General features: G+C 39.5%; 1 protein-coding gene and 1 pseudogene across 1 annotated transcript in view; one reads left to right on the top strand and one right to left on the bottom strand.

The window, feature by feature from the left end:
- Positions 1–4,604, top strand: part of LOC138030931 (sushi, von Willebrand factor type A, EGF and pentraxin domain-containing protein 1-like) — a 24,843-nt pseudogene extending 20,239 nt beyond the window's left edge.
- A 277-nt stretch (positions 4,605–4,881) lies between these two features.
- Positions 4,882–22,500, bottom strand: part of LOC138030930 (DNA-dependent protein kinase catalytic subunit-like) — a 59,764-nt gene continuing 42,145 nt past the window's right edge. The window contains exons 34-62 of the mRNA XM_068878787.1: positions 22,080–22,188; positions 21,352–21,463; positions 20,749–20,805; positions 20,551–20,641; positions 20,354–20,410; positions 20,144–20,264; positions 19,745–19,855; positions 18,677–18,768; positions 18,288–18,385; positions 17,764–17,834; positions 16,954–16,985; positions 15,082–15,216; positions 14,780–14,902; positions 14,095–14,183; positions 13,318–13,402; positions 12,327–12,509; positions 11,708–11,776; positions 11,187–11,331; positions 11,017–11,084; positions 10,346–10,468; positions 10,045–10,142; positions 9,867–9,962; positions 8,580–8,663; positions 8,374–8,445; positions 7,735–7,936; positions 7,322–7,510; positions 6,892–6,934; positions 6,566–6,653; positions 4,882–5,746 (exon numbers count right to left, since the gene is read on the bottom strand). Coding sequence (XP_068734888.1) covers positions 5,542–5,746; positions 6,566–6,653; positions 6,892–6,934; positions 7,322–7,510; positions 7,735–7,936; positions 8,374–8,445; positions 8,580–8,663; positions 9,867–9,962; positions 10,045–10,142; positions 10,346–10,468; positions 11,017–11,084; positions 11,187–11,331; positions 11,708–11,776; positions 12,327–12,509; positions 13,318–13,402; positions 14,095–14,183; positions 14,780–14,902; positions 15,082–15,216; positions 16,954–16,985; positions 17,764–17,834; positions 18,288–18,385; positions 18,677–18,768; positions 19,745–19,855; positions 20,144–20,264; positions 20,354–20,410; positions 20,551–20,641; positions 20,749–20,805; positions 21,352–21,463; positions 22,080–22,188 — 3,048 coding nt within the window. The 3' untranslated portion in view covers positions 4,882–5,541. The remainder of the gene's footprint in view (positions 5,747–6,565; positions 6,654–6,891; positions 6,935–7,321; positions 7,511–7,734; positions 7,937–8,373; positions 8,446–8,579; positions 8,664–9,866; positions 9,963–10,044; positions 10,143–10,345; positions 10,469–11,016; positions 11,085–11,186; positions 11,332–11,707; positions 11,777–12,326; positions 12,510–13,317; positions 13,403–14,094; positions 14,184–14,779; positions 14,903–15,081; positions 15,217–16,953; positions 16,986–17,763; positions 17,835–18,287; positions 18,386–18,676; positions 18,769–19,744; positions 19,856–20,143; positions 20,265–20,353; positions 20,411–20,550; positions 20,642–20,748; positions 20,806–21,351; positions 21,464–22,079; positions 22,189–22,500) is intronic.

Raw genomic sequence — 22,500 nt, 5'->3', positions numbered from 1 at the left:
AAATGCAATACCTATTTCCAGCAGTAAGGTCAGGGTAAATGTAGCAGTTTATCCATACTTGTGAAACAGCATCTGGGGGACACTTTGTGACGTTTATTGTCTGTATTCCGAGACACGAGTGATGTTGAATTTGGGAAAAAGAGCAAGGGGACACTTCGTGACGCTTAAAAACCGCGTGCATCTAACTACTTCTTCTTCACGCAACTGAAAAAATACTTCCGGCCTTGAGGGAGGTTGACTAGCAGTATAGTTATTTTCATAGAGTTATGTCGTGGAGTTAGAGTTAAGTTTCCAAAATCCTGAATTCAAGATTTTGGAAGGGCTAAATCTTGAATTTAGAAATACAAAAAGTATCCTAAACATGCATAAAAGCTAACCTTAGGTTTAATTAGGCCTAAACAAAAGTTTAGCTTTTATGAATGTTGGCTTCCAAAATCTTGAATTCAGGATTTTGGAAACTTAACTTTAACTCTACGACATAACTCTATGAAAATAACTCTAAGAATAGCTGTCCCCGCCTTGAGGCATTAGTGACGCTGTCACGTTTTTGTCGAAGAAACATTTATAATAGCTTAGCGAAATTCAATTTGCAAGTAAGCAACTGTGAAAAACACGATATTAGCGTTTCTACCCTGCCTTCAGGGCGGTTTTCAGTTGAGTGTAGAAAAACAAATACCAAAATAATTACTTTGATAGGAGCGCATGACTAGGAACGAGCAACTTTTTCAGACCGATCTATTTTTAGACTTCCTTTTCAGCAAAAAACAAAGGCGGTTCCGGCTCGGTGAGGCTATTACGTCAAGTAAGTTTCTTGTGATTGGTCATAGGGCTTCCTAGGGAGTTTCATTCATGGAAATCGGTCTGTGAAAATGCCGTGACGGGAATATAGGGCTGCTGTTCGCTCCCTAGTCATTGGCTCCTGCTTCGACCAATCACAGCAGATGCACATAGCACAATAATCAAATCCAACTTCGTAGCAATTCCGTGAAACTTGCTCAAAGCGCGGGAAAAATCGCGCGTGCCAGTCGCGATTGGTTTTGGTTTCCTTTTCATTCGTTGATAAACTGGCGTGAGATTTTTAAACCAGTCACTAAGCGCAGAAATTGCAATCGCGTTATTACTTTCGACAGTCGTTTGAAAACTGCTCTATTCACCAAGACAGATAAAATTGAGCAGGATTGTTGGGATTAGTCTTTATTTGGAGTTGTTTTGTTATCTGTCTTTTGTTTCTTTTGTTTTACGTAATTTCTGATTCGGTACTTGCAGAAGCTGCCCGATTGTTTGCTGTCTTTTTGAAGGGACATGCGCAGTATCCATCAAGCGTACAGTTCTGTTGATTTTCTTTACAGAAGACCTCTTTAAAACCCCTATGACGCTCATTTTTTCCCCGTTTTTTAACTTTTCGTGTAAATATCTTTAGTGTATGGCGTGTAGTGCTTCAAAAAAAATTCCTCATAGTGTATCCACGCGTTTTAGAGGGTCAGTACGCAGCTATTCTATTACAACGGCTCTCGGGATTGGTTCAGACAATGGACGCAAAGAACGATACAAAAGAGGCCCCTAACTCTGAAAACAATAGAGCTGCGTCCTAAAGCGATCCAATGAAATTAGAGGTTGTAAAGAACTGCTTCCTATCTCGTTTTAGAGAGCGTTTGATTTACACGCCAAAAAATTTGGCCGAGCCTGTTAGGCCCTGGTAGGCAATGACGTCAAAGAAGTAACTTAGGATGCGTTCGATTGACCCTATTCTGGAATAAGAATACGTGGAGTGATTTAAAACAGCATGTTTTGGCGTTTCCAAGAAACAAGGATTATAAAGATATGTTTAAAATAGCATTTTAGCAGGTGTTTGACAATTTTAATGTGAATCTCCGTTAAAACGAAGGGTTTCTAACTCCCATTCCATGTATTCCTATTCCAGAACACTGTCAATCGAACGCGCCCTTAATCGCATCTCTTCAGAAAGAAATGACGTGCAAACGTGTAAGAATAGAAATTAGGGTTAGGGTTAATCCGTAGCGTTCATTTGGTGGTTTTGTCGCAGCGTTCATTGTTGCATCAATAAGTTTTGTGGCTCTGTTAATTTAAAAGTTATAATTCAAAACAGCTTACGTATTAAATCTTTCTTTCATTATAAAGATCGCCTTAGTAGATCTGAGAGATCTTAGGTTGTTTTCAAAGCGTCTTGTTGGGATTGTGATGAATCCTATATAGGAAAAACTAAAAGAAGGCTACTGGAGCGCAAGAAGAACCATTTCCGTGCCCGCACATGTCCCAACGGTGATACCTCTTCATTGATTGCGGAGCACTCAATAGGCAACTTCGGAAAATACCATAATACTCTGTGTTTGTTCCTCCAAGTTTGGCATAGCCATTGTTTTTGTTTTCTCTTGGAACCATTTTGCAAGCCCCGGGATAAACTGGAAACAATTCTTATGCAAAATATCGGGCGGCAAACAAAGAATATTATGGTAGTGGCCTATGAGATCCAGGCACAACATAAAATGGGGCCATTTCCAAATCCTGGCGAATGGTTTTTCTGATTGCAAAATTAAGAAAACTCTTTCAACATGATGTCCACATCCCGCACCAGTACTCCAAAAGTAATGCAGGAAAAATCAGAAAAAGTTGAGTAAAACTCTGGATATGGTGCTGTATTTAATATGTTATTATACCAGTTCTACATTTGCATTGGCCTTTATAGGCAAAAAAAAGTGAGAAGTGTACCTATATTTGCTGGTGACGAAAGAGAAGTTGTTGCCTCTGTGCCTGTTCATGGAGACCAGCTCTTTGAAGAAAGGAGTTGAAATGTCCAGAGGACATTTCGAGACGGAGCAATTAAGTATGACCGGTTTGAAGGTCTTACTCCAGAGCATGCTGATTGGCATGCCATAGTTACATTATACAAGGCTAGTTGATGGTTTGTTTCTGTTGAGTGTTGTAAAATCAAAACCAAAGAAATTACTATGACCAATCACAACAGGCACAAACAGTGCCCTGAACCAATTTCGAAGCAATTACATGTAATTTGATCAAAGCACGGAAAAATGCATGCGTGCAAATCGCGATTGGTTACATCTGGAAATGCCGAAAATCCACCCGTCACACACCTTCCAGGTATAATTTCTTGCTCAATTTATTAAGAAAAAGAGAGCAAAATGGGAGCTAACTGAGAACAGGCTTTTTAAAACAAATTGAGGTAAAAATTATCGGGAAAAATGCGCGACGTTTCGACCGAACTTCGGTCATTATCAAGTTTAAAAGTGAAGATAAAATTTTGCATACATATAAATATAAAACTAAGAAGTCAAAGTGTTCCAATTTAATCCTTTTTTATTCTTGCATGTTTTTAACACCCCCTTTTGTACATTCTCATACTTTACATACTTTTACTTCTTCGGTTTATATTTATATGTATGCAAAATTTTACCTTCACTTTTAAGCTTGATAATGACCGAAGTTCGGTCGAAAAGTCGCGCATTTTTCCCGATAATTTTTTACCTCAATTAACTGAGAACAGTTCTTTGTATTCAGCGCAAGACACTAAGGAGAGCTTCCAGCGTCGCATAATCCTGGCGGGTTCATCCAAAAGCGAACAAGCCAAGAATTCCAATAGTTCACATTGACTTTCAGACATTTTGTCAGCCAGAATATTGCGTTTTTCGTATGTTATGGAGATAACGGGTTGACGTCACGACTGCAGCAAGTGCCAGTCGTTTTTGTGCGCGGTTTGCTTTTCAAAATCGCAGATTCCTTCGAATGCCGTTTTTTTCCTTGCGTGTTAACCATGTCTGCTTGTCAGAAAAAATAAAAAAAGAGGGGAAAAAATAGGGGAAAAAATAGGGGTCATAGGGACTTTAACCTAATAGCAAACAATGTTATACGTAGACGAAGATTCAGAATCCGATAATTAAAAAAAAGAACCCCCAAATCAAGCGGTTTTTTCCAAGCGACGCGACGATCAAATGCAGTAAAATGTGACAAATTCTGTGTAAAAGGGCGCTTCCTCTTAGGAAATGACGATTATAATTACTATTGTAAGTTTCCCGTTATTGCTTAAAGGTGCACCCAAATCTTGACGCTTTACTTCAGTAAACCACCACTTTTTTTATAGATTGTGGCGGGATTCTTGACACTAATTCCGGGGAACTTCGCTCTCCTGGATTTCCAAACGGCTACCCACCAAACCTGAGTTGTACGTGGTTGATTTTCATTGCCAATAAACAGATTGGTTTGACGATTAACGAGTTTAAGACTGAAAATGCCTATGACCGCTTAGAAGTCGCGCATGGACCATGGGTTACAGCGCCTTTGGAGATTGCCTGGAGCGGTCCCAGTCCCCTCTCTGGACAGGTAGTTACTAATCAGTACATGTGGGTTCACTTCTTGACAAGTGCGCAAGACAACGGACTATACAAGGGTTTCCGTGCCACGTTTCGGCCATATGAGCCCTACACCAAAAAGAAATAAGAAACTAAGACTATTATCAGAAAGAAAATTTAAAATGTTATAAATTGACCATGTAGTGAGCTAGTAAACTTTAAAATATATGATGATAAAATAAACAGGTCATGCAACACAATTAAACGGTTTCTTTGTTTAGCTCCTTTTCTTTTTGTTTTGTTTTGTTTTGTTTTTTTTTTGGGGGGGGGGGGGAGAGGAGGGAGGGAAGTTAACATCTTGGAGATAAATCCGTTCCGAAAGCAAAACTGCATGTCAAAACTTAATTCTGGACCGAGTCTAACAGTTTACGACGAGCACATCCTATGCTATTTGACCCAATCTAAAATGCTTAGAGGAACTCTGTCAAGGTTTCTTGAAGCAACTTGCGTCGGTCAGCTTGATGTATTCCGTATTGCATCACAAAAGCGAGCATACACATTTATTCGTAATTAAAAGTACATTTTACTGGAGAAAAACAGTCGCGAATATTTTACCGGCAAGCAAAATTGCTTCAGATTGTGAGTAAAGGCTCGATCACGAACACAGACGCAAATGCAAAGACAGTCACAACAGGGACATGCAAGAGATACGTGAGATGACAGCAATGTTTCTGTTAACGTCGTAGGAGGACTTTGCGCTTTTCAGTCACAGTTGTTTCCTTGTGGTTGCGTCCCTCGCGTGAAAGTCGTTTACAGTTTGTCGACCTCTCAACGGTAGAAAACCCGGTAAGGTCCTGCATTAATCCATTCTACTTAACCTACTAACACAAATGGCTAAATTATGTCCAGCGACAGCAGGGGTATCATTAGTTTTGTTTTGCTAACTTTGAAGCCCTCTGCTCTCTGAAAGAGGGAATAAAACTGTTGGCCGGAAAAATATGTATGAAAACTCGATGGTTCTGCGCGAAAAAAAAAATACTAACAACAACAACAACAACTTCACACTATTTTAAACATGTCAATCACAACATCTGTGGTTATTCTTCTTGAGGCTCCTCTGCTTGTCTTTGACAGTCTGACCATACCACATGCTGGTGTGCTTTATATTGGTTGCGGTTAGGTGTCTTTTTAAACGCTTGATATAGATGCCGCGATGTTGTCACATCCACGGTTCCCAGCCAGTATAAGTTCGCCCGAGAATATTTGGATCCATTGCTTGATCGATTAAACAAGCCACCTGACTCTCAACTGACAAACCACTTTCTGGTTCGCGGGCTCTGATATTGACAGCCTCGTCTCCGAGACACACGGCTTCCATCGGTTTATACCAGGGATTTGACTTGTGGCCTAACATAAGATCATCTCTAAAGAAAATGAACACGAAATTATTGATTTTCGCAATACAAACAGGTTCATGCCATAGCTTACAACAGCTTGTCTAACAGGAGATTGATAACACAGGGGCCGGGAAATTGTTCTGTTACAGTTAAATGAATCTAATTTTCTAAGTATGTTAAAAAAAACTCGCAGCACGTGTTTTAAACCCGATAAAACACGTGCTGACAGTTTTTTTTCTGAAAAGAGTCAAAACACTCCACAAAAAAGCGTGTCCCAACAAAGGTTCAAATTGTGAGGAAACCATTAGCATACAAGAAAAACCAGCTTGCTGTACAATTCAAATGAAGAGTGTTTTATCAGGTATAAAGCTTATGCACGTGACGTTTTATCGGTGACCTGATAGGTTGATTCGCTCATGAATTATCATTGCAATTTTGAAGCAATAAATACAATATGAGCGGCAGATCTGCATCACATTTACAAACTCGACGAGAAACCGAGACTTTGTAAATGTGATACAGATTTGACACGAATGTGACTTACAAAACGTCAGCATTAAGTGTTAATGTACACTAAGTATTTTATTAATCAATATCTGTATATCTGATACAGATTTCTCTTCATTTACATAAACGTTTCTTTCGATTTTCCTGTTAAAATGTCTTGAATCACCAAAACACTTCTTTTGTTTTCGCAACATGAATTACTAATGAGTTTTGGAAACCATTTTAAACCTTATCACTGATTATTTCATTCTTGACGTATGCGCGCATTTTGCTGGCCAACTTGGCGATACTACTTTGCATAGGATCATCTGCCAAGAGGCAGAAGTTCATATCACAAACCTCATGACGAAAGCAGGGTTAAATCCTTCCAGTTTTTTCCTTGCATTTTGTATCTTCTGTCGAGGATACCAAGCTGCATCTTTATCCTCTAAGTAGAGCAATTGATAAAACAAGTGAGTTACCACTAAAAGGACCTGACAAACTAGTCTGTATGGTCCCACTTTAAGTCGTCTATAAAGTAATATACCACCATGAAAGACGACTAGAAGGCTTTCTTGGGTTCAGACCCAGGATTTTAAACTTGTCGATTTTAAAGGTATACAGATAACTAATACCGTCTTATCAATGCGTTACGTCGTTGTAGTTCGAGAGGGTCACCCACATACCTGAGTTTATGCCTTGAGTCTTGGCTTGTTTACGAGCAAACACCTTAGCAAAAAGACTCAGAGGTTAATATGTCATAGAGGCATGGTATACTGACAGGAAAGTAAAACGGGTCTAAGCCGATTCTGGAGATTTCTCACTGTTCACTTGAAAGGATCAGATATGCAGACAAGGTTGGCGACATGGAGAGAATGCAAATCATGCAATAGCTCCCCCTGATGTGGGATACATATGTCAGAAAAAGTTCAAGAAACCTGGTAATATGATGCTAACGTATATACATAAGCAGTTTTTTGCGTACATCAAACGAGAATGGCAATAAGGGACATAAGTAATGCTTCTGTAAACGCCTGTACGCCAGTCAAGCAGGGGGAATATGTAACAGGTTGGATGATGAGACAGAGGCAAAGTAGCAGTGAAAGTAACACAAACCTGCCAGTCTAGAGAAGGTTCCTTTATAAATACGTCCATTGTATTCATGAGCAGTTCGTGGTTATTTGTCAGAGCTCTCAGTGTATGCACCATGACACTTTGCAAGGTACCACTCTCCTTCAACGGCAACATCAAGTTGATTAATTGGCGAGTCAATCTAAACGGCATCAGTTCGGGGACAGGCAGGAACTAGAAACGAAGCCAAGTTAAATATCGTGTCAGACCGTCTGATGAACATCGTCAACCAATTAATTACAGCCGGTGAAATTAGTACGTAAACTGGACAGCAGTATCCAGAGACTGGAGGCCAGTCATGTATGTTTAAACATTAAGGTGTATCTTAAAAAATGAGATAAAAGAAAGAGAGAGGAAGGAAAACCTAAGAGGAACAAGGACGAAAACAAATTAATCACCTGCGTGGCGGAACCAAATGCATGACCGAAGTCAATGCCAATCATTCCTCCCGTTTCCATGTCAACCATAAAGTTTGACAAATGGCGATCACCGATACCCAAAATATACTGACAAACGGACAAACATGCATGTGTTTTCGCAAAGTGCGATCTGAGGGTGAGGAATGCTTCAGGAGAGGCAGAGAGCTGAATAAAGGCGCGCCTGCAAATGATAAAACATAACAAGGATGTTCAATGAAAGGCACCGTCTAATAACTGGAACCAAGGAATGATGAACACTTACATTACGATGACCAGTAACTCTCCCAAAAAAATCAGTTCTCAAGGTAAATACTATCCTTGCTTTTCTCAAAGCAGTTTCAGAATACATGCACAAGCCAAGATTGACCTCAGTAGTATAAAAATGGTATTGTTGTCTGCTAACTAACCTGGGAGCAGCCGCCTTACTTTATATTTCCGCTTTTACGGCTTTTGTGGGAAGAAAAGCGCACTCATTTCTCGACCCTTCCTGAGGGAATGATTGCCTGATCGCCATATAAGGAAAACAAAGAATCTTGCGATTTCTTCAAAATGAGGATAGTGACATCAGAACCCGTTGCCACGCAAAAGGATCACTAGCCATGAATAGACAATGGTTACCTGAGCAGGTCCCAAGGCACAAGTCCGACCCTCTGGTGATAGCTTCTTTCAGTTTCAGTTCGACTTGCTTTCCTACAAAGGACATGTGCATGTCTTACGTTGTCTTAGTGTTCAGAAGGGTTTGAAACAAAACCAGTAAAAATAGAAATTACACTAAGAATTGTTTGCTAACTGGACATTAAGAATAGGTATAAAAATACACTCACTTGTACATTTCGCCGTACAAATTTGTTGTCTTATTGCCTTTGAACTTTTCAATCCATTTTAAGTAGCGGTGATGTGGACCATCCCTGCGCGGACAATTTGAACAGAAAGGAAAGTGTACTCATTGAATTCATTGGGCCATCTCATTTGATGAGGCAATCTTTTTAAAGTTTCTCATTTTAATTTCTATGCCAAATCGTAAAACATAGGTAGCAATTCCGTTGCTTCTAACAGGAATCAACACTTTGAAAATTCTTAATTTGTTTTCAACGAGTAACTTAAATGCTATTGTTCACCACAGAATGAAATTTAAAGTAATTCACTTTTATACGGAGGTGTTATTCTCCCTAAGCAAACCAAATAAGTGGGCTACTTTAACCCTTAATCTTTCATGCTTGTGTCCATTTAAAAAAAATCTGAAGAGTTACACATTTTGCAGATAAATTCAAATTCAACTTCAACTTTATTTCATTTTTAAAAAGATCTTACAATAGACTGGGTCGCAAAATAGCAATTGCTAATCTAGGCGGTTCAGTTGAAAGAAAAAAACTTAAATGAAGGAAAGGAAGGAAAAAATATTTTAAGTTAAAATATTTCAATTCTTATTTCTAACATAGTTTTATTTTAATTACCAGTAAACGAAAAGGAACTTATGGAAGACGGAAACGTCCAGCGAATATCCATTGCTGAGAAATAGCAATGGCTGGTCAACCGTTCACTGATTTGCTCTCACCGTATCGAGGCTCAAGAGAACGGTTGACCAGCCGTGTGCAAATTCGTTGTAAGCGAGCCTCGAAGGATTTTGAAAATTTGAATACTCATCGCTGTTTCTCAATGGATATTCGCTGGACCTTGAAACTTGGTCAAAGAGAAGTGAATTTTATCCGTGTGGCCATCGCCGTGTGGCCATCGCCGTTTGAGCATGACTGATGACGGAGAAGTGTGATTTTATGGGCGAGATGTGAGGTAAGCTAGAAATTCCAGCCTTTCCTTTATTTATGTACGAGTGACAACCCGCGAAGCTGAGAAGTTGCTTACATCGCAGTAAATCAGGCAAATAACCGCACAGAACGACTTCAGCACAATAAAGTACAGCTTTTTTTATTGAGAACTTTTTCGGTGTAAATATCTTTTGAGTGTTTCATCGAGATTTCAAACAAATCCTTATAATTTTTACCCTCCGAGCCTGGGCCGTCTGTGTTATTACGAGACGAGCCATGCGTAGTTATGGGGGTTAATTTATTGTGTACCTGTTCTACAATGGTAGGCAAAAAAGACAACAGACTCACTTTGCAGAATAGTTTTCATGTTCAGTTCTTGTCATAGCATCCCGCAGCATGTCTTTGAACGGTTTTGTGTTCTGCATCCACTCAATCAATCCCACTCTGTCAAAAAACGCACCACCATATCGCTATCATTAAAACGATGCGATCTAAGATTACATTACAGAAAATCACATGATATTACCTAGGAGTCATGGGAATGACTTGGTAAGTCCTCAGCCTCAGGCCTCGTTGACTGCATGCAGGATCATCGGACATAATGTCGTTCATAAGACAAAAGAGCTGCAAGGAACAAAGAAAACAAGTGATGACATCTGTGTATTGGAATTTTACAGTGTGTACCATAAATAAGACGAAATTGCTTTTTAAGAGGCCATGTATTCAACATCGGTCTTGATGTGCGGCAGGGACTGAGTATGGTGCCGACTGTGGTCTACATAAGAATTTATAAGTGGGTCAATAAAAGAGACTTTCATTCTACTGACTTGCTCAATCCTCTGATCCAGTCTCAAGTCCTCTCCACCTTTCACCAAAAACATGTGATCCTTTTCGTCGTCCCCACGTATAATAATACGCTTGGGTCTACGAATTGAAGTCAATACCATAACCTGCATCGCAAATAGCACAGAAAAGAAGATTTCAACCAAATAACATTGTTGAAATGAAACAAGCAAAAAGGAAAATGTTCTTTGATTTGATTTGCGTTATTTTGTTGATTTCAGTTTACAGTGTCCCTAATTAGTGCTCCAGCGCTAGAAGACTAGGCACTTAAATAAAGTTACTTTCCCTTTTTCTTCCTTTTAGGGAAGTGGTCAATGAATTTTAAGTGGTTGCATTCGGGCCGCGAGGGAGGGGTCAAATTGCAAATTAACAATTTAATGCAGCATGGGAGAGGACGCTCAAGACCGCTTCAACAGTCTCCCTACAGAAGAAACATTGTACAGGATTAAAATACCTGCAGAACCTACAGTGCCAAATCAAAATTATATTCGTTGCATTCTTTTCCTTTTCCGACAGTGATATTCTAAAACTTTGAAGCTAGGACCTCATGATCAAAAAAAGCAGACAGTACAAGTTACTCAGTAGTGTATAAATATTATTAGTAGTACACGATATCGATAAAACTTTATCACAGGCTGCATTCTCAATAACTCACCCTTTCATCAAATCCTGCAATTTTCACATGGTATTCTGGAAGTGGTTTCCCTCTTCCTGTATATTGACCTGGTAAATGGGAGGTAATGATGACATTATTGCAACATGGGACGTAGCCACTTCGTTCACGGTGGACAAGAAACAAATTCAAAAACAAAAGTGTGAGCCTACCAGGAATTTCCAACGCATACGTGTGATTACTGGACTGAAATTGAAGCAACCACGGAGAGTAATCCTTAAGGTTTGACAGCGGAGGGGCACGACCTCTTTTCTCCTCCATCTTCTGATGGACAGTCCTCCATTGTTTCAGAAATTCCTGAAAATGCATGAACAATGACCTTACCAGATTCAAAGCAAATTATAGTCATCTGATAGTCATCTGCAACTTGGTACTTAAATAGGGTTAGCACTCACCCTACTTAAATCACTTCGGCGTAGCAACCATACAATTTAATTGGTAGCTGCGATCCAGATAAATAAGACTGACAAAAAGACATTACTTGAAACCTGCACGTGCTACTTATCCATGCATCTTGAAATATAAACCTGCGAGACCGCGAAAGTCTAAGCCATAAGAATAGCTGTGTCACGCTAGACTGGATAATTCATTATACTTGACGTAAAATTTTCCATTCATTCACTTCCAATACACAAGAGGTACTCATTCGCTGGTCGTATTGGGTATTAGTTACCTTAGGATCCATTCCGTTGATTTTTTCACCAGTCTTACCAAACAACCTCTGAACTTCACTTGAAAACTCCTGCAATACGTGAGAGCAAAGCATAAGTACTAGCTGTTTTGGTAACCAACGCAGCTCTGCCACGACAAGCGGAAAGCATCATGTGCAAACTGGATATTGCATACCTACCATTCTGACGGAAACTTTTAGCAATTATTCGTTTATCTCTATTGTCAAGTTCCGAAGATCTCAAGTCAAAAAGAGAGCGGAATCCTGACCATAAGCCCACAAGTCTTTCCTATAGAATCTCCTCACATGGTACACTGCTGGATAACATGTACTCCAAGTTCCCTCGTCACGTGACCAGCCCAGACAATTTACTTGGACATCGACCAGGCTAAGCCAGCCGCACACAATGAGGAATTTTCCTCTCGAGAAAAAAATATCAAATATGTCAGATAAATTTCCTGAAGGGCCTCCCCAAGGCGAACCTCTCGCCAAAATTTGCCCTCTCACTCGAGGTGACGGGTGAGCTAACAACCTCGTGAGATATTTTGCTCCGCTCCTTCCTCACGTGTGCGGTCGGCGGGCTTTAACTTACCTAAATTCGTAAGTTAATGTTTCGATTTACCTGGGCAAACCTTTTCCTGATCGAGCCAAACTCATTTCCTCGTATCTGTGATGAACTCTTTGCCCTTGGTCCAGAATCCAGTAGATTCTGAAACATACTCTGAAAGCATTCCTTAATTGCTTCTGCGTCCGTTCTTTTATTTTTGTCTTCAAGCAACTGCTTCATTGGCCCTTCACACCAATCCTGTTGTAAGGGTGATTAAAACTTGGCACACACCAGCTAATACATACACGACTAACATCCTGTAATTTATCCCATGCCGATCAGAATGCTAGAAAATCCTTGTGTATTCTGCAATCCGAAATCGATTGTATTCACCAAGACATCTATTCCCCAAAAACGAAAATTGTGACTTATATGAAGTAATGCATACTCAGGGAAAAATCAGTCAGCATGGGATCACAATGTACAAAGTATGACGTACTTTCCGCCGCTTGGCAATGTAATGTTTTGCACTACAAGCACACTACGGGCGTTTTTTTTTTTGTCCGAACTGGCCGGCCAGACACGTCAGTTTGCAAAAGAAATGCAACAATTTGAAGGAACACTTGCTTGATGATTCCTCGCATTCTTCTGGAGAAGTATATATCATCCTTGAACTGTGTTAATTTCAGGGGCTTGTGGAGTTCGTCCTTTCAAATGCCAGGTCTGGCCGGTCAGTTCTGCCAAATGGAAGGCGTCCTACGATTAATGCTTGTTGGGACAAATTGCAAAACGAACAATTTACACTGGTTAAAAGCATTGCAGCACATCAGCATGCAGTTCAGAGCCAAATTATGTGTGTTAATTTGCTTGCAATGAATATAAAATCTAATCCACAATCTGCAACTACAACGAGAAAATATTTGCCAAGATACATGTGAAACACCATGCAAGAAAAGTCGCCAATACATGATTCAGAAAATAAAAAGTTGTGCTAATTTCCGCTAAAATTGAGAAGTTCGGTACGTAATCATTTTGGTAAGACTAAACAATACTCAGTAAAACAAACCTTGAAAACCATCTCTGGATTTGTGAGTTGCTCCAAGGCGGCAATGAAGTCATTCATCAATGAACTGTCCAATGATGACTGTAGACTATCGAAACAAAAGAACACGAAATATTGTCGACGGCTATGGCCTCCAAACGTCAAGCATTCACATTTCATACAGTTCTAGGTCAGTCCTTGTCTAGACAAGACAAAATAGCCGAACACAATGAACAAAGAATTTGCAAGCTCACATCTCCCCGAAACAGCCGAGCATCAGTCTCGATAATAGGCTTGTTCGAGCCCTACCGTAAGAGCACGAAACTGGCCAATTACCTATCAACTGATATTTTTACGAACTTACAATTGGCCTACTGACTTGAGTTGCCAAAAAGCGTGGCTGGTGGAGAGGATTGTAGCTCCACTGGTCAGGACGCTCAATTTAAGGGTTCAAATTATGTTCAATTAACATTTTTTTCATCATCGAAATTATAGAAATAGCTTGACGAACTGGAATTTCAAAACTGTTGCACAAATCATCGCGTCCGAACGATTAAGATTTACAAAATGAATTTAATTAATATCATGGCATTCGTGGTATATACCTTCAAAGAGTTTGAAAATGTACGAGCGGTGAATGACCGCATGTTTCAGCACCCACTTATCAGAATGTGTGTACCCAGATGAAATATTTTTGTACCAATTCAACCACAGACATTCGTCTTGGACACAATCTTTGTATAGGACAATCATTCACCGAGCACAATAAATATACTGGCCACTGCTTAAGGACACTGTTACCTGTTGACGGTTTCCTTATTGGCTTTTCCTTCCTCGCTATTTTCAAACACAAACTGTTCATTACTTATCTTAAATGGATACCAAAGGGCCTGATAAAAATGAAAATATAAATCAATGATAATGATACCCCGAGTAACAGGCGAAATAATTCTGGTTCTAATCACTGCAAAAAAATGCTATTAAATAGAGAACAAAGAGAGATCATTTGATTGAGACCTGAAAATTTATTAAGCATACAAGCTCAAAAAGGAAGCCATTGGGACGTTTTTCCAACAGAAATTAACTAACCCATGCAGCTTTCCCAAGATCCTAAGTTGGATAAACATGTAAAAATGCCACGTTCACCTGCAGAACAGCATTTCCTTGGGATGCGCGAGTTGAAGTCACTGGACTACGATTGTTTTATGTTAGTAGGTTAAGAACTGCAGAGAGAACAGAAAATGCACATCCCCTAGCTCCTTTTGTTCACTATTCCGCATTCCTGTTTCTCTAAATACGTGAAAGAGGCAAAGTGAAGGGGCAACTTTCGCTTGGAGTACGTTTCTTCTCCTCCTCCTTGTTTTTCTTCTTCAAAGAAATAACTATTACTCAGGAAAGGAGATTTCTGACAGTATGGCGAATTACTAGTTTTATTAGCAGATATATCTGACGAATTAAGAAATAACTTGTGTCAACTATTACTAACTTGGGGGTACGTTTGTGCAATTTCCTGTAAAATCGCGTGCACAGCTTTCCCTTCATGCTTATCCAACACAGCAAGCATCTGATTAATCCAACCAATAAACATCCAGCAAGGAACATCGGATGCCTGGTTGACACAAAATCAAAATTGCTCAAGCAAACATAACCATGATTTCAGTTAATCAAAATACTGTCGTAACAAAATTTCTCAATTGTTCTTCCAATAATATTTTTCGCTCGTTATTTAACCTTATGCTCACGGAAACTTTGTCAAGCAAATTTAGAACGTGTGCAGGACCAACTTACCTTTGAAATGAAGGCTTGTAAGGTGTCAGGATAGCTCTCTACAATCTGAAGAAGCCTGGGGAACCGCTGACGAGCCTCATCTGAATTATAGCACATTGCTTTCAACATGTATCGCACAACTATTCCAGGGAACAACTACAAATATAAGAACACATAACCTGTATCGAATGGGTTGCTAAAGTCACCTTTAAGTCCGCGATAAAAAGTATTCGATTAACCACCGATAAGTTATCTTTGAGGTAAGCCCCTTTTGAGTGCGAGAAGCTAAGTGCTTCGATGCTCTTACAAGAACAGGTGCCCCAAGCTCAGTGTGAGCATGGCCGACAAAAATACAAGGATTTGTATGGTAATCCCGATAAAAAGCTTAAGAAGATAATTATATGAGAAAAACCTGAATTAAAAAGCTTAACCTTATTGCCACTGTGGATAGCTTCCTGTGTGGTTATTTTCAAGAATCGACGCGATTTGAGCCATTTTTCAATTTCTGGGATGTCAACGGTTATAATAAAATCCCAAGGCGGCAGACTAATTTGAGTCAAATATTCTTGGATAAAATGTTCCCACGGTCACAATTCCACATTAGAATCAATTGACAAAGATTGAACTTTCATCTCAACCCTAACCGCAACGCAATAGCAGTCCTGCGAGCAACGCCAGGCGGGGAATATTGCAACAAGACAGCTTTCGGAGGAGCTGCTTTATCACCAAAGTGGCCACGGCTTCGACCGTTGATAACAAACTGAGCCTTACTGGGGTGGCAGACCGTAGTTTGTCAACCGCAAATTTCTTTATTCCCTGGGTCTCCCGACATGAGTGCATTGACTCAAGCTTTCAAGGAATTAACATGCAAATACAAACAAAATTTGTTCTCTATTGTGCTTCGAATATTTTGTGGCTCGACTTCCTGAAGCCAGTGAAATTTAATTATTAGCATCTCAGAGGCAACAGTCGTGTCGGCAGACCCAGGGGAATAAAAAACATTTGCGGTTGACAAACTACGGTCTGCCACCCCGGTAAGGTTCAGTTTGCTTTCAACGTTCGAACACTCTGGTGATAAGGCAGTTCCTTCGAAAGCTGTCTTGTTGCAATGTTCACCGCCCGACGTTGCTCGTAGGACTGCTATTGCGTTGATAATGGTTGAGATGAAAGTTCAATCTTTGTCAATTGATTCTGATGTGGAATTGTGACCGTGGGAACGTTTTATCCAGAAATATTTGATTCAAATTGGTGGCTCCTGAGAAATTAGTTTCCGGCCTTGGGATTTTATTATAACCGTTGACAACGCAGAAATTGAAAAATGGCTCAAATCGCGTCGAATCTGGAAAAGAACCACATAGGAAGGAAGCTATCAACAATGGCAATAAGGTTAAGCTTTTTAATTCAGACTTTTTTCATATGATTATCTTCTTAAGCTTTTTATCGGAATTCCCATACAAATCCTTATATTTTTGTCGGCTATGCTCACACTCAGCTTGGGGCGCCTGTGCTACAATCTGCATGATTAAAGTCTTTTGGGATACGGACCGTAGGCCCCGTGTTACAACCCTTGTTAACAACGTGGGACGCAAAAAAAACCCACAAACTGTTTGTGAAGAGTATGGGGTGGAGTTCCCTGCTTGCGTGTGGTCGACCTGGTCGGCAGATTAGCTTGGAGTACTTCTGAGGGAATGAAACCACAAAAAAACAAAAATATCGCTCAGAGTCAGGCTTTTGCTCCGGGTGCAGTTCGCTGCCCTTAAACACTTGGACACTTATTTGTTCCACAATTGAATATTTTGACCAGTGTAAACTTAAGTTATATGCGAATTATAATTGACAATTATTAATGCGAGTTATTACTGAGACAGCAGGAAAAAACACCGTGTACGGTACCTTTGTATCGACCTCTACGGGTGGACCTGTGTCTGCAATGCAACAAGAACGGGCAGACTGACAAATTGTAACACCTCTCATCTTCTTCGGTGAATCGGAAATATTTTGTGTCGTCCGAAAAACGTTTTTGATCTACACGTAAAGAACTTGGCATGCCATGACTTTATGAAAAACGTCACCTGCGTCACTGCAACGGCAATGGTAATTCACTACTTGCACAATCCCATAATACACCTATATTACCCCACAAAACTTTTGCATAACCATTGTTTGCAATTTCTCCTGGGAAATGAAAATGTCGCAAGAAAAGTGGAAAACAATGCCTATGCAGATTTTTAGGGGGTAAATGAGGTGTATTATGGGATTTGTGCAAGTAGTGAATTACAAATCCAGTGGCAGGTAAGCATTGCTAACTATTTAGATCGTCTGCAACCACAATAACAAAGACAAAACTAAATTCGAAAACCTATAGTGAGATAAGAGCTTCCAAATAGTGCTTGCAATGTGATTTTTTAGATTCAGTCCCAGCGTGCTTTATGATTTGCCTAACCTGCGCGATCGATAGCGCTGCCGTGACTGCGCGCTCTACCAACTGAAGTATTAAGACAGCTATGAGCTGGTCAATTGCAAGTTCAAGTTATATCCCGTAGGAGGTGAATGAAATATTTTTAAAACATATGAAAGTCTAGTCCATTTAGCACTTCAAATATGTAAACTTTCATATATTCTAAATAACAGATTTTTATTGGGAACACATATCAGTCAATATCACATCTCATTACTAAACCTAAAGGAGCAGTAAATACAGACCTTCTTCTTTCTTCCTCAAACAATTATCACAGAAGTTTACCATTGCCATCATAGCTTGCACCATGCCACCGCTAATACAAAAACGAAACGTATAACGCACAACCGAAGTGGGTTAACCCAAATACAGATAGACTAACTTTAAAAGAATGAGACAAACGAACCAAAAATAATGCAGAATTAACTGATTAGAGTGTAATGTGAAGTGTTAGTTTTTTCATGCATTCAGTCACGCTTTAATCGACTGTTTTGGAGATAACAACTTAGTACGAAGATCTTTTTCATCCAGAAAAATCCTTGTAAATTACTCTTTGTTGAATATAAACAGCCATTAAGCACGTTCCTTTGGTAATGCGATAACATACTGGGCCCTTCAAATTTAGGTTAAGTTCAGCTTCTTTGTCCAGATAGAAAACGATCGATAATTAAGTCGCATCGCAAAAGCAGAGGTTGTGAATTACTAAACTAATTGTTTTGAAAGTCATTTGACTGGAGGAGCGGGTATTCATAGCAGACCAAGATACTACCTTGACACGGACCCTTTGCATTTTTCCTCTGCTGTTTTGGCAGCCTTGATGGCACTTTGCAGTGATCCAAACGACCGTTTCATTAGCTGACTCACAACCTAAATAATCAATAAGCAAGAATATTGCTGATGCATGCCGGCTGATGGTACCACACCCTTAGCAATGCATGTAGTAGTGTTAAGCTTGTTCACTTGCCAGATACATCAGATGCTATCAGCGCATACACCAGTATACCAAATAGTATAAACATTGAAATATGTTGACAGGAAAGGTACTAGGAGGGAACCCCTCGGTAAATGCAGAATAATAAGCAGTTACAAATCAATTTGACATGTGTTTGTCAAACAATCAACAATCAACAATCATCAGGGACGAACACAAATGATTACCTTCCTGTGAGAATCAGCCGAAGTCAAAGAGCCACAGAGTCTTGCAAGCATTTCCTTTTTACCGTCATCCAAGGCAGAGAGAACTAAACCTTCTTCAAGGAAAAAAACTGATATTAATTCACTTGCTTTGAAACGGCAGGGGAAACAAAAAAAAATGACTGTAACGAATAAAAAGTAAAAATACGTAAAGGATGAGGGCTAAATTAAAAAAAAAACAAAAAAAAAACGCCGTATTGACAAAGATTCGCTGAATGCATGGCTGTACGCCAAGACAAAAATGTGGACGTAGAGAGGCTAGGCGGCCATTATTAGGAGGTAGACGTCATTGGGTGATTGACTGTACTATTTACCACGTGTTTGTTTTACAAGGAAGTAAAAGAAAGATATCTAGATAGCGTAAAGTTTAACAAACTTTGGGGTCGCATTAGAAGGTAATATTTGAGTACCAAACTGCGAGCAATTTTTGATTACTTCTTTATTGCACCTACTTAATTATTACCAGATAATTTCCAAAACGCATTTTGTAAAGCGCAAACGGGCCAAGCTAACCCTAAACAGAGCTGTAAAGTGGCATGCGTCAACGTAAATTAACGTCACCAAAACGTTTAAAATATAAAAACGGTCCCAGCAGAACAATTATCACCAGAACCCAGTTTATTAGAATAAGCAGAATAATCAACAACTTTTCCACAGAAGCATCGATTTCTGCTTCGGACAATTCCGGTCCAAACGGCTTTTGTCAGCCATTTTTTCTCAGAGCTGCAAAAATGTTTTCAGCTCGCTTTATTGCTGACGCGTTCCTTGACCATATTAGGTACAGCAGGTATTAAGAACTGATAGCCTGTGTCCGGCGAGCCAATGAAAATGCTGCAAATCTGATATCCGTAGTTCAGTTTTTAATATGACTTAGATCCCAGGAGTCTCACATAGTTCAGTGGAAGAGCGTCCGAGCAAGTGAACGAAAGGTCCTAGGTTCGACTCGTGCACAGGAGCACATGGCTTTTCAAGTATCCCGAGATAACATTGACAAAAAGACCACATCTCTTAGATAACAAGTTCTTTACATACCATCTGCGAGTATTACTTTTGTGATACCATCGAATGCCTGGCTCCTAAGAATGTGATGCTGGAGAGCTCTGATCGAATCAGTTTCCAATATTTTACTGCCACCATATTTTTCTAGCGCAAGGCAAACAAGGAATGATCAAAGTAAGAAACCAGGAGGCACTGCAATACGTTCACAACGTAAACAGTCTTACCTACGCCAGTGAATAAGCTAACGAGGAGTGGTTAAAATATTTCAAAGAGGTTCCAGGCCTAACGTGAATCCCTTTACAGTGACCAGTTTTCGTTTTAAATTTAATGCCTACGACAATACCACATTCAAAAGCTTCACTACTGCAAGAAACAGCAACAAAGGTTCTTCAGAATCGCACTTCTTGATTTGCTGATGATCACATCACTTACCTAATTGCCCTGTTACCATCAGAGCAGTCTCAACAGCCTCTACAGCTGTTAAACTTTGAGTCTTTTTGTGGTGCACTTTGGCATAGGCGTGCGACCAACTGATTTGCAAGCTGTCATCGTCCTGTAAACAGAGTTAGATCAGTTATCAGGAAAGTAACAATTAATTAGTAAATTTGCTAATCACTTAATTCAATAGTTCCATGCTACTACCTGAGGTATCAACTTCAGCGCCTCGCGAAGACATTTATTTCCAACTTGATAATTTCCCTACACAAAAAAACATTAAAAGGTCTGTGGAAGATAATTTAACTAGTTTCTGCTATCTGGCCTTAATGCTAATATATCAAGTTGAAGTGATAATTACAGCCAAGTCAATGCTTACAACAACTCGGTTTAACATCTGTCACCTGTTCTTTAGCGGCGTTTGCCATGTGCAAGTAAAGTTGGACTTCATGTTGAAGGACGCTATTTTTCAAATCATCCAGGCGTACTCCAGATCTGAAACAAAATGAGGACAAATACAGCAAGTCTTATTTTCCTCAACAATATAACGTATGCCTATTTTTATAAATGTGCATGTGAAAAAGATGCAAAGAGGATCTTACCTCTCGTCGGCATCAAATGCCTCAAATTTCTTCAGGATCTTTCTCATGTACACAATCCTGAGAAAAACGCGTCAATATCACAATTTACAGTTTAAAAGAAAATAAGGTGACAATTATAAAAGAAGTCCACTGCCTTGCCTGGCTAAATCACATCTTCACTTGGCACTATTTCCCTGAGTGTCGGACAACTTAGAAAACACTCATGACTTCTCAAACATTTTTAATAGAATTTGTTGAACTTTTTAAAATGATCAAGCCTTCTAATAAAATAAAATCTTGTACCTGAAGTTCTTTTCAAGAATATGAATCACGCAAGACTGTGAGAGTTGCAAAAAAAAAATGTCTTCAACGTCTAAAAGCTGTTCAATAAAGATGGTGGCCAGCACTTTCTATTTATCAGAATGTTTTAAGAAGAGGACTTTGCAATTTTGATTTCATATGGAGATCCCTTAGATTGTGTTGCTCCACTTTTCAGTAGGATGGGCCCCCGCTGGATGGCAGAGTACAATTTAAGAGGGCTAAACGTAAAGCGTTAGTTATGATTTGAATAAAAACAAAGCAGATATCTATTAAAATTCCTTTTTGCCAGATTTAATCCTGTACCTGTTTGTTACAATGTCATCCCATACAATGACTGAATGACGCCTTGGATCAGGAAGTCGAGAAGACCACTTTTCTAACAACGTTTCCGCTGCGCGATCACTTGAAAAGTTCTCTTAAAAACAAACATTTCAATTATCCAAGAGTTATTGTGCATGGCGATGCGGCGTTGTTATGGGCCATGTGTTCTCCACCTCCCCCCTGCATTGTGAATTTTCGTCAGATACGAACATGGGAGTACCGAGGCACTAACCTTTTTTTTGGCAACACTATATCATTATCCTAAACAAAAGCAAGATTTTATAAATGCTAACGGAAGCTCAATCAATCTAAAACCAATGTTGCTCTCCCTTATATGGGATGTCAGTTTTAAGGTAAGATGGAGAATGGTTTTCCCTTTCGTTGCTCATTGGATTAGTGCAGTTTAAGTTGTACGTGCTGACACATTTGTATCTATTTCTCTTGTTGTTCCAAGGGAACGCTAACGATATGGCAACATATTGAGAGTAAAAAACCCTTCTCTGTAACTTAAAGTTGTCGTGAATGAATAAAGATACAGATATTCAAAATTGTTCCTTAACTGCCGGTTTTACAATTGCAAAAGACCTGAATGCACACCAAGTACCATCTTAAGTGTCCAGAAGTCTAGAACCATATGTCCAAAACCTAACCATCCAAAAGTTACATTCTTGAACAAATCCAACCGAGATTTTACTTTTACATACATTTACCTTCCTTAGTTATGAACTCAAGAAATTCCTGCATTTCTGCCATCTTTTGCAGTGACTGAAGCTTAGCAGAGCGGCTTGCAGACATCATGGAGTCCAGGCCGGCCCAGTCCTGTCAAAACATTACGAGAAATAACACCTTGTGTATTTGAAGATAAACGAGGTTTCAAACTCCACTTTTTAAGACGAACATCTTTTCGATTCCATCACGCAATGTTTTTCAAGCGAGGGACTTCGACGTTTTTGTCCAGTGATTTATACTGTGAAGCAAGGGACAAAACGCCGTGGCGACTTTTATCGTATATTGGCTACCTCGCTCAGCTCATTGATACAGAAATTTAGAATTCCAACAGCGTATGTATCACCATTATCCACTGAATAAATTGCCAAAAAAACATAAAGGAAAGTTGTCTTCCAAACAACA

Source organism: Montipora capricornis, chromosome 13 (assembly GCF_036669925.1).
Source record: "Montipora capricornis isolate CH-2021 chromosome 13, ASM3666992v2, whole genome shotgun sequence".
Taxonomy (NCBI): Eukaryota; Metazoa; Cnidaria; class Anthozoa; order Scleractinia; family Acroporidae; genus Montipora; species Montipora capricornis.
Note: the sequence above shows the minus strand (reverse complement) of the source record. Positions and strands in the feature narration are given on the sequence as shown.